The 21,145-nt window shown below is 36.3% G+C and overlaps 1 protein-coding gene across 1 annotated transcript; it reads right to left on the bottom strand.

Moving 5' to 3' along the window:
- Positions 1–676: 676 nt before the first annotated feature.
- On the bottom strand, positions 677–12,960 carry calb1 (calbindin 1). The gene is made up of 11 exons (XM_017477506.3): positions 12,660–12,960; positions 12,250–12,326; positions 7,564–7,638; positions 6,878–6,958; positions 6,335–6,391; positions 5,481–5,558; positions 5,330–5,385; positions 5,195–5,234; positions 5,048–5,101; positions 3,830–3,901; positions 677–1,534 (listed from the first exon to the last, which is right to left on the bottom strand). The coding sequence occupies exons 1-11, from the start codon at positions 12,736–12,738 to the stop codon at positions 1,421–1,423; spliced, it is 783 nt and encodes a 260-aa protein (XP_017332995.1). The 5' UTR covers positions 12,739–12,960; the 3' UTR covers positions 677–1,420.
- Positions 12,961–21,145: the final 8,185 nt, after the last annotated feature.

Consider the following 21,145-nt stretch of genomic DNA (forward strand, 5'->3'; position numbering starts at 1 on the left):
TAAGCCACCATGCGCCCTAGATAAGATCATGAGTTGTTTTGTCTTTAGATTGCATGCCCACTGTGGATCTTACAGAACCATTTATCTGAATTCTTTTAGCGCTATGGTTCTCAAAGTGGGGTCTGAGGACCCTCAGGGACCTGTGAAGCAGGGCTAAGTTTGTTACAACTCAGTATTATCAAAGTGATTATATTTATTAAGTTCCTATGGTTATTGGTCTGTTTGACTAGTTGCCTGATTTGAATAGCTTCAATCTAAAACTCAATAACTCAAAAACAAGTATACCTGTAATAATACCAGTATTGACTTAATGTGGTCATTTGGTGGAATGTTCAGGAATAAAAAACACACTATGGCTCCAATAAATAGACACAATATTATTGTAAACATTTAAATAATGTAATATTTAAATAATTCAAATGACATGTACATAAACCTCTGCTGTGGGGGTCCATGGAACCTATTTTACACTTGAAGGGGTCCCTGGCTATGAAAAGTTTGAGAACCTCTCCTCCATACTATACTGTGATGATATTAAATAAAAATTAGAATTAGAAAATGGCTTTGAATATGTACTTATAAAAACAGGTTTTTAGTTGAATATACTAGTTTGCCAAATATTTAAAAAGAAAGTATGTACGTTATGTCCATGGGAACAAACCACACCACCAATGAGTAGTTCAGATAGTGCTTTATTAAGTACAATATCCTCATACACAGTGTCACTGGGGGTCAGCACGTCATTCATTACAGTGCAAATACGGAAATATGAGACTGGATAGTGAGCTGGGGCAATGCAGTTCATATAGATGTGGTATGTGCTTATAGATTCTTGCTGGAATTGTTAAAGCCTCACAGCAAGATGTGCCTTCATTCGCAAACATGCACTGCGAACAGAAATTTAGCCTGCTGCATTTTACATACAAGTATTTTCCTATTTTACAGCTTCATCCTATCCACATTCCTCTACCACTTTATTGCTTTGGCTGTATTATAAGGTAGATCAATTTTATTATGAAATGATTTGCTGATTCTGTGTTGAATTATGGTTTGAATATAGTTAATACACATGGAGTGTCAGTATTTTCAGGAAATGTCTCATATCTTCTGGGTGTGACGACATATTTCATGAGTGTAGTGACCACGTTTCTGGTCCTTTTAAGTACTGTATTAATCTTGTGATTACAAAAATCTGTACATTTAGAAACGGTATAGAAACAATAGATTGAAAAGTATGTGGCATCGGTTTCTGGTCTGTGTACCTACATACACTCAGCCTGTACATTACACGTTCCCCAAATGAACAGAAATACATCCAGTGTTTAGCTATGTTCACATGATGAGTGAGCAGACAGCTTTGCTGGCAGTGGGATGTGGATGGAGAGGATGTAGGAGGTTGAGAGACATTAACTGACGAATCTCACATATCCTCAGCACACAACACCAGCGCCAATTCCGTTCTGTAGAGTTTCCCTCCATCAGACAGAGCCATGATGGCATTCTTATATATAGGGATTTTGCTGACTTCTAGAACCTGTCAAATATAAGAAGGTGTGCATTAATAAGCAGTTTATATCTCACCAGTATAACGATGATATTTTAATACCCTCCCAGCCTGAAACCTTTATTTACAATTTGTAAAGCACAATAAGTGTCCCCATCCATCTGTCATGTGTCAACCTTCCTCCATGTGTTCTATTAGTGAAACGGAATCACAACTGAGCAGATATTATATGGATGAAATGACACTGACATGACAGTGGCATATTAGTGGGTGTTGTGCTGGGATTTTTAAACACCTCAATGTCACTGCATGGTTGAAAAAAAATTCAACCAAAATATTCACCTTGTTGAAAAGCTACAGGAGGATTAATGCTCGCTGTGCATGCTGAAAATGAGAGGAAAATGAGCTATATTCTTTAACTGTACCCCCAAAAGATGCACCCCCAACATACAAATATCTACTAAAATGACCATTAAGAACACACAATGCTTAAAATATATATCTGGCACTACCATGTCTGTGCTAAGAATGATTCACAAATCAAAATAAAATCTGGTCAGCGGTAATCCTATGGTGGTCGTTAACATTGGTGGTTGCAGTAAAGTGGGCCTGACAAACTGTACAGCAACAGATGCTCTACAGTTAGTAATTGTATACATACTTATATGGTAGGTATCCCTGAAAAAAGGGCCAATGAATGTAGGTAGAAGCAAAATATACCTTATAAATTGACAGCTGAGAGTATCTACCATATGTATACTGCATGTATATTTTGTAATCTTCAGTTGGATGTTTGTCATAAAAAGTGAAAAGAAAAACTGTATAAACATATACTCACCAAATACCTTATTAGAAACACTATAGTAATACTGAGTAGGGTCTCCCGTTGCTCTTAAAACAGCCTCAATTCCTCATGGCATGGATTGCATAAAATGTGGCAAACATTCCTTTGAGATTCTGGTCCATGTTAACATGATTGCGTCCCACAATTCCTGCAGGTTTTTCAGGTGCACTTTCATGCAGTGAATCTCTCATTCTACCACATCCCAAAGCTGTTCTACTGGATTCAGATATGGTGACTGGGAAGGCCATTAAAGAACACTCAACTCATTGTATGTTCACGAAAACAGTTTGAGATGACTTTTTCTTTGTTACATGGTGCTGGAACTAATCTTTAGAAGAGAAATAGTGGCACATGGTCAGCAACAATACTCAAATAAGCTGTTGCAATCAAGCAATGACTAATTGGTATTCACAGGCCAAAAGTCTGCCAAGAAAACTTTCCCCACACCATTACACCACCTCCACCAGCCTGGACTGATGACACAAGGCAGGTTGGCTCCATGGATTCATGCTGTTGATGCCAAATTCTGACCATCTTTGTATCTCAGCAGAAATTGAGATTCATCAGACCAGGCTACGTTTTTATAGTCTTCAACTGTCCAGTTTTGGTAATCCTGTGCCCACTGCAGCCTCAGCTTTCTGTTCTTGGCTGACAGAAGTGGAACCCGACATGGTCTTCTGCTGTTGTAACCCATCCACTTCAAGGTTTTGTGCATTCTCCGATGCTTTTCTGCTCACCACAATTATACAAAGTGGTTATCTGAGTTACTGTAGCCTTTCTGTCAGGTTAAACCAGTCTGGAAATTCTCAGTTGAACATCAACAAGGCATTTCTGTCCACAAAACTGCTGCTCACTGCATGTTTTTTCTTTATTGGACCATTGTGAGTAAGCTCTAGAGACTGTTGTGTGTGAAAATCCCAGGAGATCACTATTATAGAAACACTCAAACCAGCCCATCTGGCACCAACAATCGTGCCAAAGTCAAAATCACTGAGAACACATGTCTGATGGCAGATGGGAACATTACCTGAAGATGCTGATTTTATGCATTGCACTGCGGTCACCTGATTGGCTGATTAGATAATCGTATAAATGAGTAGGTGTACAGGTGTTCCTAATTAAGTGATAATTAAGTAAGTGCATATAATGAATATATATATATATATATATATATATATATATATATATGAACGGTCCATATAAATAAATTTTTTTTTAAAAAACAACCCACAAATACATATGTAAGTTGGCAGATGTTATGGATTAAAATAAGCCAGGTTTAAGTACTGCTGTAGTCACACATCTGTATGCAGGGCACGCACAAAGCAGGAGATTGGATTTTGACTGATGTTAGCATGCTTTCATGAGTCTGCTTCAAGAAACTGTGTTGGTACAAGCCCATCCCAGCACTGGCAAAGATGTGAGTCAATGTAATTTGCTAAAACAAAATCTTTCAGACAGCTTGTGGAAGAGAGTCTCACCTTTTTGTTTTTCCCACATAGGTCTTTGAGCAAGGCATCCAGCTCGTTCTCATCCATGTAGCCATTCCTGTCCTGGAGGAAACAAAGGAAAATGTGAATTCAGGTAAACACATATGATTGTCGGATACACATTTTACTGCCATGCCATTTAAATCTCTATTCAGACATTAGAAATGCTTTATGTGGTGCTCTCTGAGATAAAAGAATGAGAGATAGCAGGCAGTGATGATTGGTTTTACACAGAGTCAGTCCAATGCCACGCTAGCTGTTATGCTGCTCATTTCATGCTACAAACAAACAAGGCTAAAATGGGAATTCTGCAGTCTTGATAAAAATATGCTATTGCCCACCGTTCTGAAAAGCCAGCACAATAAGTTGGTCTTGATAATGTTAATGATGTGGAACTGCTTGCGGTAGGCACCACAGAGGGGGTATCATTCATCACCCACGTCACTATCAAACTAAATGCAGTCTTGTGACCCATTGCCACTTCTGTCAGAGTGACGGGTGGAGCTTAATGGGGGCAAAATTAATCAGCAAACAATATATGACCAAACCAGATGTGTGCCGAATATGTCAACAGCATGCCAGCCTGCTCTGTGACACATCATAGTTCTGCTAATGAGTATGTGCTGTCTTCTTTTATGTCAAATCTCTTCTCTGGGTATTCAGATATCCTAGCATCCTACACTCTGTGTGTGTGTGTGTGTGTGTGTGTGTGTGTGTGTGTGTGTGTGTGTGTGTGTGTGTGTGTGTGTGTGTGTGTGTGTGTGTGTGTGTGTGTGTGTGTGTGTGTGTGTGTGTGTGTGTGTGTGTGTGTGTGTGTGTGTGTGTGAGGAGGTAGGTGAGTGTGCAACCTGAAGCTGCCAGTCAATAAGGATCAGAGGTGCTGTCATCAGCAGCACAGAATTCGCCCTATTCAGGGACACACTAATACATTGTGGTGAAGCCAGTGCCAAGAACTCCAATAGTGCTGGAGGTGATATCCAGACAGGACACACTCTATGCATACTAATAGGTGTTACCTTAAGGATCCAAGAATAGACTCACATCTTGAGAATGCCTCACTGATCTGAGTACTTTTGTTTATGCTTAAACCGTATGCTGCTAAATACGCTGTAGAAAATTTTATGAAAACTGTATGACATTATTTTCTATAATCATGCTAAAAAAATGCTCATGGTCACACACCAAGATAAATATTGTACAAGTAGTTACCTTATCATATAACTCAAAAATCTTGTTGAACTCTTTTCTGGCCATTTTTACTCCCTGTAGGAAGAATTAATAGAATGTTAGTGCTGTTAAATCTAATCAGAGTAATTGCAATATATCTAAACTTACTCAACCTTCATAACATCTAACCTGAAATTTCATTAGAAAGTTCTCTTCGTCTGGCAGTAACCTGTTGTTATAAAGTTGATGTTATTAGACTTGCTGAAATAGAATTTGATCAGATAAGCAGACAAATACATTTTTTTTAGTCATCATAAGACAAACCTTGCCATTTCCGCCAGACATAATTTTCCATCATTATTCAAATCGAAAATTTTTAGCTGCAAGAAAAAAAAAGAGCATTTCAATAGCATATTCGGGAAACTTGAATGAAATAAAAATAAATCACTGATGTGACTATTTGTGGTTCTTCTACCGTGGTTGATGTGTATTCCTCTAACTTCTTCTCATCGAAAGGTTTCTTTGCTCTCTGAAGCAGGTCTCTCAAAAAATTCTGAAATGGCAGAGACAGTGAATTCTTATTAGTGCTCAAACAAAACCAGCATTAACTCAACTGCATTATGCTCTAATAGTGAACTCCTAATTGAGTGGCCATTCAACAGCATTAGCTTTGTGTTACTCTCACACTAAGTGTGACTATCATGCTTTCTCCAAATGGATAGCCTCCACTCTACAGGTTTCCTACTGACCTTTTCTTCTGGAGAAATGAACCTTTAAAGACATAATTTACTAACTCATAAATTGGAACTACATCTAATTTGCTGACTTAGTTATTCAATTCTTGCTCTTTTTGCTCTGATCTGTAACCATATTGGGTTAAATTTATAGTGAGTGGAAGTGTTACAGTCTCTCACAAGCTTTTCATGTACTTCTCTACAAATAGTGGTAAGACACAATGACACAAAGTATTATTGTCCACGGAAAAGGCTAGCACTTGACAGAATGTAATGGTTTACTTGGCTCTAAGTTATAGCCTAGAACTGACAAAGTCATAAATCAAAGGTTTACGTCTAAAACTCCTTGTCATATGTAATCGAAAAAGGTCAGCAGTGCTTCTGAATGACAAATCAATACAGAATCCGTGGAGTGAAAAGTAGGCAGGTCATTTTTGGAGTGTTGGCCTGAAGGGTTGTATTTCAGTTACACTGGCAGCTGGAATATAAGGCTGAGAAAGTACTGCAGTATGAAAAGCCCTGAGGTGCACTCTTGGGTAGAGGTGGTTGATTATTAAACTTGTACCTCTCAGATCAGGACACCTTTTCTTATTACCTTAAGCTCATCAGCTTCGATGTAGCCACTGTGATCAGCATCATAATTTCTCCAGGCCTATTAAAGAGAGACGATCTTTTGGTCAGCATAAATGCCTGCATTATTGAAACTGAAAATCAAAACAATATAGAAGAAAACTACTTCTAGTGCTTCCGCATACTGTTTTGGTTTACATTTACATTCTATCATAATATAGTAGTGCATAGCTATTAACAATGCTATATGGAACTACTAGGCAAGCCACATTCATTTGTATCTTCGAGTCTGGCCTTAAAACCTACTTCGCATTTGAACAGACACTATATAGGATAGTATTTGTTATTTTGTTTCCATTTTACAGTATGTTGTACTTTATTTGGTCTGCTGTGTTGTCATTATCCCAAGGACATTTCAAATGTTATTTAAAACTCTAAACAATTTTATTCTATGTACAACACTTTAGTAAAGTTCTTTTAATGTGCTTTATAAATAAAGCTTACTTATTATGAGATTTTCATAAGCAATGCATTCTGAACATGAAATATTTTTTATGTCCAGGATTACCTCCATAAATTCTGTACAGGACCTCAGTTGTTGACGGAAAAATAGCAAGAAATTTTCCTCTGTGGGTAGTATTTGTACCAACTGCAACAAAAAAATAAAACTAACAAACATCATGAAAAAATGCCCTGCAATGAATTTATGTCAATGGTTGTTTCAATTCCATGATTAAATCATTGTGAAAGAAAAAGTTAATCAAATTTGGTCTATCAAAGTACATCATCTCAGGTATAAAACACCTGAAAAAAATCGTAGCTCTTAAGAGAGAGTCACGGTCCACTGCAGGAGGTTTTACTCCAAAAGCTTTCACAGCTCTCTGTGGCCTTTGGCTGAAATTGGCAATTTAACCAGACAATGTCTAAACTGGGACTTATAATTTATTGGTCAAGTATAGGCTTGTGCACTCCAGCTGTCCACTTTCAAGTGTATTTATGTGTCAAAGGGTTTGGAGAAATAAACTCTCACACAATTTAATTACAGGAAACCTGAAAAAGTTGTCTCAGTCTACATGTTATCTGATTTAGGTGTTCAAATGTCCTTAGCTTGAGCTAAACACAAGGCACAAGCCATTTATTATGAGCAAAAGCTTTACTGGGTCAAAAAGATGTACAATTTACGACATACAAGAAGAACAAACAGAATGAAGTAATTCTGCTTTTATACTACAGTTAAGACCCATTATAGTTTACCTCAATAATATCTATTTTTCCGTCATCATTTTTCTCATATTCTTCCACAAAAGCCCTCATTTGGTCTGTTAGTTCCTGTAAAATACACATAATAAGAAAGAAAAAAGATATTAGTCGCTGTAATAAAGCATTATAAAACAAAAGTCTGAGAAGGGTAAACTTTAAACCATTCTATTATAAAGGAATCTGGATCTTGTTATTCAGTTTGAATGTGAGGTATACAGTTCTTCATGTCTCCCAGAACAGAGATGTATGGGTTTATACATACTGCTGCACACACAGATGCCAAACACTGACTATACTACAGTATTTGTGTAATAAGTTTGCCAGAGAAAGAGAAGATTGGTGAGGGGATTACTGTTTATAGCTGTTGTAATGTAAGTGATGACAAGAACTAACTAACAGATGTGTACACAAAATGTAATTGAACTATAAACAGATAAAATGTATGATGTGTAGTGTAAGCAAATTACTGTGGCACAAAAGTAGTTAAAACACTACTTTGGACTGCGCTGACAAAGCAGATATGAATTAGATGAGATGAGATTAGATCTTTGTATGAATTTCTGTTTTTCCAGACTCATCTTAGTGTCATCAAGTGAAGTGCTTGTCTTATCATAAATTAAAACACTGCAGTGATTGCACAGGAAATTTATCTTTAATCTTCACCTGAAGGTCAGTGAATACAGCGAGCACGTCATGAGATATTTGTGAGAGATAGAGGAATGTCACTGTCACTGCATCCCACAGTAAAGTTGGAGAAACTGTACAGCATTTATTTATCAGCAGGTGTTTACATATTAGCCAACATTGTTTGCATGAATCAAAGCTGTGCCAGATTTTTAGGACGTGTCTTCTTCCACAAACTCGATATCAGCAGATACAGTTTGATTCAGAAGCTCCAATGTAAACCTTTCACCACTATTACTGTACTTCTGAGCATTACACAGTGAACTGTGAACGATTCTGTCTCTGTCTTGTTTGTACTGTGGTATTGTAAATTGTAAATCATCAGCTAATCACCAGTTAAATAGTCACATAATGTGTTATGCTATTTCCATGAAAATATTGAAAGCAGTAAGCCCTCAAAATTCAAATGCAAACATGCACAATGGAAAACAGAAGTTCTTACTCATGTATACAATTTTGGGCTTTACATGAATATTTAAATTCAATAATGACATTTGTATTTGCTACTTGGTATATTAGTATAAATATTTCAATTACAGAATGACTTTGTGCTTTACATATTGTTAAATAATCATGCAAACTGGGAAAGGAATATGTATTCCCACTGCATGAATAAATATCATGCTAACATGCTTTGAATTAACAGTGTCAAAATCATTAAAATGTTTTTTTTTTAATCTTATATGCATCTGCACTCTATTAAGCCCAGTAAAATTAAACATGGCAACATCTAAAAGAGGGAAACAATACCTCCCGTATTTGCCTTTATATATTTTCGCTACTGCTCTGATTCTGTTGCACAATTTAGTTGCATATTTATTTTTGACAGCCTTCCACCTGTCAGTCAGCCCATCAGGACAGTACCACAGCACACAAAAGGAAAAAGGTGGCTCTAGCCTGAACATGACGACTAAGATCTTTTGGATTTTGGACTTCAAACCTTATTTTAAATGACAATTAATTTAATTACATAATAATACACATTGTGACCAGCATTAAAAAAATTGCTATTATTGTCACTGGTATGCTCACAGAGGTCAAGAGAAAAGAAAATGTAAATGGTCAGCTTTTGTTTTCCCAAAATGTAAAAGAAAACAAGGAGACAATGTGGTCTATTTTAACTACTATTTGCATAGTAGTTCTGCACTTCATCATACGTGTTGCCACAAATAACTTATATTAGCTAAATTACAGTTACTACCAATAATCCAGCTGTGTTAATGAGTGAGTTAGCTAACATTCATTACTCATAGTTGTCTTAACTAAAAATTAAACTGACAGGACATTTGTAAATATACATCGTATGCCATCTCAGATATTTCAAACATAATCATATAATACCTTATGCATAAATGAAGATCAACAACATGACAAGAACAGGCAGCAGGTCAGGGGAGAGCCAAAGATTATGTGAGTGAGAGGGCTATATATTATACTCTAAGTGGGGAAATGATTCAGGACTAATGCTGAACAGATAATTGAACATTATTGAACATATTACTGAACATTGATTGTTTTTTAATTTTCCTAATTTAGTGTGAAGGTAATCACTGATAGTCTACCGACTCATTCCTAAAAATTTTTGACAGGCTGGAGAACAAAATACACAGATTATATAATAAAATACACAGAAAATACAAACTATTTAATCAAATATACAAACTGAAAGCAACCAGACATGATAGTTTTGTTGTCTACACTGTATTTTAAATAGCTAGCAGTGGTGGCTTGTCCACAGGGGTAGATTTCAGCCGTTCAACAACATGAATCTTCATAGTCCTCTTTCTCAACTGCATACATTTTAAATTCACTTGAAATACTGAAAGATTGAAAAAAAACCTCTTTGGGGTGATCCTATTTATTTATTTATTTATTTATTTAAATATTTGACAGATATATGCTGGTTGTCCTTTAATTTGCTTACTTTTCCAGGTCTTGGGGCAGAGTGCTCACTGTCACTCAACTTCCATAGAATTATTATTGCACCTACTGGTCAGAAATGGGAACTGCAATAAGCGATAATAGATGTCCATTGTGGCAGAAATCACGCCGCCCTATGCTTGGGGGAGGAGGAGAGAACGCTCAGGACCGGGTTGCCAGATTGGACTAGTTTAAAAATTCTCCACGTCTGCCAAAATCTTGTTTTATAGCAAATTGGTAAAGTGTAAGCACAGACAGTGTGTCTATGATGTGCAGAACCATTTATACTGTAAGATGTATTACACCAATTGGAAGAGTGAAAGGGGGATTATAGAATGGATAATGTCCTTTCATCAGAAATGAAATGCCTGTTGTGAGAAAGAAAATTAACTCATTTTTCCAGGTCCCCATTTTTGGGGGTAGTTTCAGGACGTTTGTGTGGTTTTTGAGATGTAGTTGGGTTAATTAAACATGGTTAATGGTAATACCTTGAATACAGTTGAACAAAAATGTGTCTAAAGCCGCTCAAAACGAGCTGCTTGACTGTATGCTGTACTGTATGATGTCGAGTCTCAACTGCCCATTGAGGGGTTTTTCAAAAAAAAAAAAAATTCACTAGATAGTAGACTATAGTATTAGTCAATTGTGATAGCCATTCTAATTAATTTTATTTGAGGCTATGCTGTACTTAATGTCATTCTACCCCAAAATCTATGAGCCATGAGCCACTGCTGCTTGCTAGCTAGAGTTAGTTGGCTAGTTTCTATTGGATGCAGCACAACCCATGTTACAACCCATGTTCTTTGATGAGTAACTTGCAATAGGGCAAAAGTTCCTAAATCTTACATTCAGTAGCTTTATAGTGCCGGACAAGGGTATGGACAAAACACTCTAACCCATTTGTTGTGGTTTATAGTCTAATATTAATAGAACTATCAGGGTCAAATGGTGGATTAGTGGTTAAAGGCTCTGGGTTACTAATCAGAAGGTCAGGAGTTCAAGCCCCAGCACTACCAAGCTACCACTGTTGGGCCCTTGAGTAAGGCTCTTAACCCTCACTTGCTCAGTTGTATAAATGTAAGTTGCTCTGGATAAGGGTGTCTTCCAAATACTGTAAATGTCAAATGTTGGTCCTGTAATTGAAAATGTCCAGTTTTGAGTAAAAAGACCCATCCCTTATAGAAGACTGACTATACACCTCTATCTATTACTTCTAAATTGACTGAATATATGCCTCTACCAATCATTTCTTGTAGACTGACCGTGTGTCTCTACCCTTTCGTTCGTGCATTAATACAGCGAATTTGCTTTAAGTTATGAAAAGCAGTTTGAATTTTCTTTGTGTGAGAAATGTTATGTATGCTATAAAATAAACTTGCCTTGCCTTCTAGTAGACTTGTCCCTACCCTTACACCCTACTCAGAGATAAACTCAGTATCTGTATATAATAAAGCCTGGGTTTGAGAAATAAAATAAAGCCAGTTAATTATTCCATTATATGACACAATCAAAATAAAGCTTCCCAAATATCACCACTGTCATTGGAAGATGGAAGGAACAAAAAAATAATCCGTGCTCAAAAAACATCACATCAAATGACAATTACAAACAGGGTATATGTGAAATCTAACTAACTAAATAACTAACTAATAAGATCTCTCTGACTGAAACATATGCTCCAGGCTGTTCTCATTTCAAAATATAGAATTTGGTGCAAAGTCAAGCCTGGATGCATGTCAATGTGCACAAATTCTCAGTGAACTAAAATAAAAATAAAATAGATTATAATTATTGCAATTAAATATTTACATTTAATTGCATTGTATATATTGATGTAAATAGTTAATTTCTATTTGACACTGTTAATGTTTAAATGGATTATATTCATAACCTCACCCTGAAGTTCTAAAAACAGAATAAATGCTTACAGCTCAGTCTGACCTCACGTCAAATTTGTGTTCTCTAGTCTACTGTAAGAACAGCTCTGACAGATACTGTAAACACAACTCTCATGATCATTTTAACCATTTATAACTTTTTATACGAGTTATGCTTTATGAGTAATAGAAGACTTACCAGGCCTGCTTGTTTCCGAGCTTGCTGAAGTTCCTTAATAAAGTTCTGTAACTCCTTTCCCTCGATATACCCATTACCTGGCAGAATTCACATGGCAGTGATATCAGTGACAATTTAGAAAGAGTGTGAATTCAGATAGCTATGTAGTGCAGTAAAAATATCTCATTGTATATTTTAACAAAATTCAACAGACAATTTTCTGGACAAATGAATGCAAATTAAATATAAACACGTGCCTATATCAGATTTTGTTTGAAACCACAGTAAGGTTAAGGTAAAATTCATGTAGAAAAAAAATTCTTGCAGGAAAAAAATAATAATAAAGTTGCAAACTTGCTCAAGAAAATCAAGCAAATAATCCAGAGAAAATTTTAAACAGTCTTCGTTCCATTAAATGGAGACCACATTACCGTCATTGTCATAATGATGAAAGATATCCAGGAACTGAGAGGCAGAAATCTCCACTCCCTGAAGGTAAGAGTTGGCCATTTTTTCCCGCGCTGATGCTGATGCGATGCTCTAACACTGAGACAGCGCCGCTCTGATCGCCGCACTCTCTCTATATAAACCACACTAACAGCCTTATGCTGGGTCAACCGGGACAAAAATTTCACCCTCACCTTCCTCCCATCCTCCACCTCTTGCAGCTCAGCGTCGAAATCAACACGTGACAAACACTGGTCTTCCATAGGTCATTCCCCAATGCGCTCCTTATGCCTGATCATATAAAATTAATGAAACGCTTTGTGTTCAAGTTATTGGAGAGAGGGATGGCATATGTCTAGGCTACCTTTTTAAACTAATTTTTGCATTATGAAGAGTAATCTATCTTTATTCCTTCTTTGTCTTGCTTTTAAACTGATATCATGAGCAGGGGTGGCACCACTACTCCAAAAGATGCTTTTAATGATATTTAATAAAAAATTGAGCTACTAATGATGTTTAAAATAGATATCATGTGCCGCAGCAAATACTGCAAGTAGAACATGTGTACATCAAGAAAATATTCTTTACATTTATTTTATTAAGCAATAAAGAACCGACAACATCTCAGTGTTTGCTTCCTTATACAATACTAGGGCTAACTCGGTTACATTCCACTTATATATAAAATTATAGAACATATTAAATTACAGTAATTGAATTACTGCATGCTTAACCCTTTATTGCTCATAGGAGATCACCTTTAGGAGAAATGTCCCAACCCCCAGCTCACATGAATGTTTTGATTGGTTTTTCAACCGAGTCAGACCTGTGTGTTATTGCCTGAAGTGTTGGGTCACCGATCCGGTAGATTGAAAAGTGCCGGGTCAAATGCAAGCCCACTCCTGTTGCTCTGGGGGCCCTGAGAAACAATATTTTATGTAAGCTATATGCAATATATTCTCTTAACCATTTAATGCATGCATGTTTCTCCAATCATTATCACATATTCGGGTTGTTTGCGACCCGGAGTTGATATCTAACGGGGATGGATCTCTAAACTGGCCCAATAATATAAAACTGACCTAATGTTTTATTATCAATTAGAAAATAATAAAATGCAGCATATTTCGTTATATTTTGACATTTTATTTGTCAATCAACAGATAAAAATATATACAACGTTAAAATTATGCACATAATTCACGCACTAAAATAGTGAAAGTATTGTAGTATTATCATTCAGTCATTTCAGTCACCATAACAAAATTAAAACCATTACAATATTTAATATTTTCGTAATTAAATTAATTTTATAAATAGTAATTGTCATGGCTAAAAATTGGGACTGTTCCCAGATTTTTCTCCATGAGTTTTTCCCAGCTCAGCTAGTAGCCTTCCATAAAGTTTTATTTTATGGAAGCTGTGGTATCTTAGCTGTCAATATATGACATTATCATAACACTTGCCTCGGTTGTTGTCACTGTTTGTAGGACTACCAGACCGATAAAATATAAAATATTTCTAACTAGGCTAGTTTGGTGTTGTTAGCCAAGGGGAGGTACAACTAAGCTATCATTGTCTGCGTTTAGCTGCTACAGTGCCATGCAAAGTATATTATCTTTCCTTATGCTCTGCTCATATCATGTTCACATAAACTGTAACTTATAGATATTTACACATTGTTTTCCTGCTCAGCATCAGAGGATGTTACGGTTTCAGTTTCAACCCCTTTACTGATTTAAAAAAGAAAACATATCGGCATATGTCCATTTTTCCTCACAGTGACTGTGTGAGCTAGTGGTTGGCAGAATTTAGAGCTGTTAGCCACGAGTATTTCCACGTATTTCCTGTAAAACCTGTCTGATTGGTCTCGCCTCCATTCACTGAAGATATAAAATTACAACACTGCCTTCTTCTTTTACTGACATTCAGTTTTTTAGTGACAAACCGCTCCAGGTGGAGAATTATTCAGGACTAAAGAAAAAGTCTTTGGGGCTACAGCCCCCAATGCCGGACCAGGTTACGTCCCTGCCTAAAAACAATATTATCAAGTAATATTATGATAAGCAAATGTCTCCCCTTCTTTGCTTCCCTGGAAATTCACCATTTAGCTCATATTCAGGATTTAGTTCATTCAAAGCTACTATCATGTTCATAATCATCAAGATCAATATTTTGTTTGCTGACAGCTTCATGATCAGATCCACCATCAAACGATGCTAGTATTTGATTAGAAACTTGTTCTGCAGTAAATCGCTGAACCATGTCAAGTTTTGTAATGTTTCTTTAACATCTTGGGTAATTATGAATGACACATTACATCATCATTGTTTACCAAACATTCCCACCTTGAGGAATAAAAGTGAATTACACTTATTGAACCAAGAGAGGTTCAATATTGTTGCACAGAAAAATATACTTACTCTATTACGTACCTCAGGTCAGTAGCGACCCTATAGATTTTTTACAATAAATTCATTATTGAAAAGATATTATTTGACAGTGAAAGTTTTTCTTGTTATATTGTTGATAATAAATAGATTGAGGAATACTAATGTAGGTCTAATGTGAAAAAAATAACGAGGGGGAGGGTACTGAATGACATCCCGGGTCGCTATCAACCCGAGGTATACGTTTAAGGGTTAAATCTGACCGTCCATATAATCGCTTTTTTCAGCATATATGCATGGAGATTAAAAACTGTCCATCACACTATTCCCATTAGTTCGTTGTAGACTACACTGGGAAAAACAATCAAAGTCTCACTTAGTTGTAGATGAGGGAGGGTGAATTAGGCACAAAAAATTTTGTCCCAGAAGACCCATCGTTCCAGGCTGCTGTGCCGTCCTGTCCTCCTCCCCTCCTGTATGCTGAAAGGATCCTAAACGCCTTTGCGCTTCTGCAGTCTTGTGGTCACAGGTAGCGACGAGGCATACACGCTGGTGTACACAGATGTGAGTGGAATTTAAATTAGGATTTGCTCTTCATGCTGTGGTTTGAGATGAAGGCACAGGACAATCCCATTTACCAGCGAAATTCGAAAATCTTTATGAGCAACATCTGGCATCCGAAAATGACGTGCAACAATTTGACATGCATCACATGCGTCCTAAGGCACAGCTGTTACGGCTGTGAGGGAAGTGCCTAGTCATTCTGCATAGGCCCCTCAGGCTTTTCAGTCATAAAACACTTGCTTTGTTATCCTTTTGGATGAGTCTGAACAACCTATCTCTAAACTCAGCAAAATATATTATGTAGGGCTTTAAGTCTGTCTCTCGGCATTGATAACTGTTCTTCTTCTTATTATTACTATTATTAAAGAATGTCTCATTTTTTTACTACTAGGCTATATTAATCTCCCCAAAGTACACTGATAGTACACTTATTCCCTGACCCAGTGAACCAGTATGAGGATGTATTTATTGATATAGAGACTTCAAAGCACTTCTGTAAGTCACTCTGGATAAGGACATCTATCAAATATCATAATGTAAATGTAAATTGTGTTTACATCCTCAAGTTTGTCCTAATTCATTATTTAATTAATAAAACCCAAACCCCACCATGAGGCTCTGAAGTAGTGTGGATTATCTTAATACATTTATAGACAAAACATATATTCATAATAGTTCATTAGATGCACGACATCTTATTTATTTTCAGTACTAATGAGTCTTTACTTCCTTTAGGCCCAAAACAATACCCAAACCTGGTACTCTGCCAGTGGTCATCTATTCAGTCAGCTCAAGGACAGAGATTTGTAGGGTTGTTTAATCCAATGGTTCTTCATAACATATGGAAATTATTCAGCACCGTTGTAATAAAAGTGTTTTATTTAGATACTTACTTCCGTTTGCCAAACTCCTGCTCCTCCAGCCATTCTACCTTAAGCGGAATAAATAATATCCAATCTAGATCTCGTTTTAAGGTCACTAACAACCACTGGGCAATGGAAGGTAATCAGACATCAGGAATAATTAAAAACAAAACAAAGCATGGGATTGCCTCCTAGAAATCAGATAAGCCAGCCAAACGTGAGTGTCAGTTACCCGAAGTATTCATGGAGTGTTTCACACACACAAAAAAAAGTTATAATGGTATGAAACAAGAGAAAGACAGGGCTTGATTTGAGAAGGGATTGAAGTGGATGCTATTTTGCAATTAAAAAATAAAAGATCAAACTGATCACCCTTCAGATGTCACATCAGGAGTTGACAATCAATATTTAAATTCCACTCATAAGACATACACACCAGGTTGTACTGGCTTTATTGTAGTTTCAATCATATGAAATAGCAAAAAGAACACTATCTGTGAATGCTCTGTAAAAGGAGAATTAGGCACGATAACCAGCATTAAACAGAGAAAGATGTGTAGAGTAAATAAAGCAGTTTTGTGTTTGTAATCTTGAAGATTTGTCTTATCCTATCAGACAATTAGCCATTGTCATTATTGGGTTGGCAAATAAACTGGGTCATATGACTGTTTCCTAGCACGATTTTGATATTTGCAAGGATCCTTCATCAATTAAAAAAATATATATATTAAAATTTTTAAAAGCCAACCATAAAAAAATTAATACAATTTCAAATAATGATTAGTAACACATAGTAGAACTTTCTTCTAGAACTTTCTTCTAGTGAAGACATGACAGGCATGTGGGGGTTTCTGTGGATCTACTGACTTCTTTTTGAGAATGGGCCACAAGGCAGGGTACACCCTGGACAGGGTGCCAATCCATCACAGGGCATAATTTCCTAAAATTTTCTTGGAAAGTTATGATGTTATTTGGCATATTAGTCCAGTTCATTTATCAGTGACTTCTCATATTGTTTTCATTATTCTTTTTATGTGAACAACAGATTAGCTCGACTTGAATTGTGTGACCAGAGTGTTAATTGCACTCCATGTGTTCCTAGCAGCATTCTATGCCAGACTAAACAGATGCTGGCTTACTCACTGCCTGAAGATAGTACAGGTTTGGACAGGCTTAGGAGCTAAACGTACACTCCTGGCAGAGTAGAACTTCACTGGAATACATCCCTAAAAATTTCCAAAAGATCAAGGCTAGAATATATAGTATTTTTGCCTACATTTCTGCAAATAGTGCCTTCTTCCTTCAACACCATTGTTAGCAGCTAAGTTACAGGATGCAGTCAGTATCCATGGGTCAAGCTCAGTAAATGATGCCTGTGGTAGTCATTTAGACCTATCCATAGGTGACAGACAGTTAAAAGTGACACACCAGATGTGGTGTGAGCAATATGAAACACACCTGCAGAGTGTGACGTGAGAAACTCATATCAGAGGGTAACAAGTACATGGTCACACCAACATTTGGCAACATATGTAGAGACTTTACTTTGATGGAAATATAGGCAAATAAATTCCTTTCATATTAGCAATAGGAAAATCAGAACCTATATTTTATGATTCAGCACACAAAACATCAAAAGTTAATTTTTTAAAGTCTACATGAATGGTTTCGTGACATCCAGTTACTCAGTACTGAATTCTTATTGTGCCCTTAAAGCACCAATAAGTCACAAGAGCCAATGTATGAACTGGCAACTAATCAGCTCAAACAGTAATTCTGAAAACCAGTTATTTTTCACTTTGTCTATAGAAATACCACAAATGATTTCCTCAGATTAATGACTTGTTTTAACACATGATGAAGCCTAGCTAAAGTCATTACCAAAACATTTACACTAAATAGATTGAATTGAATATTTCACTTAGCAATTTGTATTCTATAATACCTATTCAATTTGGTACCTTTTCAGCCTGCAGACTATGAGTCCAGAACATAAGAGGATTTGTAGAATATATATTCTTTTCAGCACAGTTTATTCTGCAAATGCACATATATGACAGTCTTGGTATATCACCCGACAAACTGTCTCACATTTGTATTCTATAGTCCCACTTAATCATATGTTATCTTCAACTGGCTGCAGACTTAGAGGGCACTGTGGAGAATATATATTCTCTTCTGAATAGTTTATCTTGTTGGAGCAGTAAAGTTATGACAGCCCTGGGGATCTACCATCAAACTGTTTCACATTTTGTTCAGCCAATTTTGGACCACTTCCATTTTGGAACAGTGGACAACGTGGAGACATAATATTGCTGCTTCTGAAACTGAAGTTTGCTGTCTCATTTCCCCACCAGGCTAAACCTCTCATCTGTCCCATAAAAGTCATTTTGCTTTGAGTGGATATGCGCATGGAGTTCAGATCGATGTTCTGTCAAGAATTGAAGCCAGCCTTTAAATGAAGTGGGCCTCTGTTCTGCATAGCTGCCAAAAGGTCACAAAACTATGGGAAATGACTGCAATCTCCTGCTGACTCAGAACATTAGCATGTGGTGCTTTGCATAAAAGTAGAACTGGATTGACTTTCTAAGAAAATCAAATAAGGTCACTGGCAGTATTAAAACAGAACTAAATGTGGAAATCCACATTACTGAGTGGTATTACTATTACTACTACTACTACTACTACTACTACTACTACCAAAAGTCTCCATACATAGGGGACTATGTATGCCAGCACCATTTTGGTTGTGCCTTTTCAGTGGATGTTTGTGGACGTTCACGTCTCGTTTGGTCCACAACACTTCCAGTCTTTAAAAAAATTTTTTTTATAAATTTGGCAGCAGTCTCGTGTGTGATGTGCTTGTCGTGTTTCCTGTTAAAGTCCACTGCAACCTTGCGACAGCTTCTCGATCCAGCCATGAGAATGATTTCAATACGTTTTTCTTTTGTCAAAGGCTTTCTTAAAGGCTATCTGATTTTTTTTTTTTTTTTTTTTTAAAAGCACCTTTCGACACTCTAGGTTGCTTTACAAAAAATTCCAAAGCAAGAAGAGATGATATTTGGGGAAAATATATTTCAGCTAATACCTAAAACTGACAGAAAAAGGAACAAGCACATTGAATATCAGAATACTACTAATTGGAAAAAAAACGTTTTGACTCTTGGGACTGTTGCAAAACTGAAGAAAAAAAAGCTTGTTTCAGGGTAAAGTCTTTTGTCTTGGGCAAATGTTGTAATGCCAGATAAGGGAAAGCTACATGTGTACATGATTACACAGATCAGCTCAGTCAAATAAAGAGCCTTCAAGCATAGAGGATATGAAATGATGTCTAACAAATCTTTGTGTAAAATATAGCTTGTAAAATTGAAAGGTGAAAAAGGAAAAGAGTTGTATAAAATAAATGTTTAGCTTCAGTAAAATGTCATAAATATTTGTAATATTAGCATGCAACTGGCATTTTAAAGGGCAAATCCAGTGATAACTGCCACCTCCATTTGTATTGGATCATTTATTTTCCCAATAATGCAACACTGAGTAAAAAAGATTAATTAGGGTTTATTTAAGATTTAATCATTTCTTTTTAATGCATGGCCAAGCAACAGTCAAATGGAAACATTTGATTTATTTTGAATAATTGATAAATTTTAAGCCAGCTACAGCACATGGCTTTATTACAAATTACAATACTCATGTGTTAATGAGCCCTGTATAAATGTAGTAACTATTATGTATTCTGAGGTTCTTTCTTACAAGAGCTCTCTTACAAGCATGGATTTAGGATCATATACACTCCATACCGTACGTGCAGTAAATCTAAATTCCCATAAACCCCAACCATCACATATCAACTATCACCTTTCCTTAATCTGAGAGATGACATTTGGCCATTACAGAACTCACAGTGCACATCCACAGGTGATTTCATAGGGGATGGAATTGGTGCATTTGCAGTCCTACTGTGGGTATTAAAACAGATATTTTTCAAATGTCAAAAGTCTGCTGGATCTTCATCATTTGCACTTAATGTGTATGACTAATTAATTAAAAATAGTCAATAAAACAGAAAATAATGTATCAAATGTTGTATATGTGTAGAATAAATAGGTATTCTACACTGAAGATACATTTTAATTTTTGTACTCCTTTGTTATCAAGTTCCACTTGGCTTATGATTGCACTACTGTATATTAAAATTATTTTACATAGCTATAGCTATCACAAAGCTTCTTATACACAGTCAAATAATGTAAATAACATTCACACCCTATTTGCACCGCATTTCTTTGTGTTGCACTGTGGGAAATCTGAAATCCAAGCTATTAGCCTCTCACTGTTAGCCTTCTTCATTTTCATTCACAAGGTGCTCAACTCAACTTAATGTTTGAGGCATGCAAAACCCTTTTCCATGCTAATCTGAATCAAAGCTGAATCAAAGTTGGTTAAAAACTCAATAAATATTCATATTGACCATAATTTGCTATAAATTCATATTGTAGCTATGCATCTTCACTCTCTAAATGCTTGCTCTTACATACACACAACTAATGTATATTTTTAGTAAACTTTTAGCCAACATCCTGTCACAACTTCAACAGCTGATGCTACTCTCACCTTGCAGAGCCAAAACCACACTTGATTATTGAAGCAGTA

Source organism: Ictalurus punctatus, chromosome 1 (assembly GCF_001660625.3).
Source record: "Ictalurus punctatus breed USDA103 chromosome 1, Coco_2.0, whole genome shotgun sequence".
NCBI lineage: Eukaryota > Metazoa > Chordata > Actinopteri > Siluriformes > Ictaluridae > Ictalurus > Ictalurus punctatus.

Coding starts and splice junctions, on each gene's coding strand:
- calb1 (XM_017477506.3), bottom strand. CDS start 12,738: ATGGCCAACTCTTACCTTCAGGGAGTGGAGATTTCTGCCTCTCAGTTC. Junction 6,392..6,877: donor CCTGTACAGAATTTATGGAG/GTAATCCTGGAC, acceptor TCTCTTTAATAG/GCCTGGAGAAATTATGATGC. Junction 3,902..5,047: donor TTTTTGAGTTATATGATAAG/GTAACTACTTGT, acceptor TGTTTCCTCCAG/GACAGGAATGGCTACATGGA.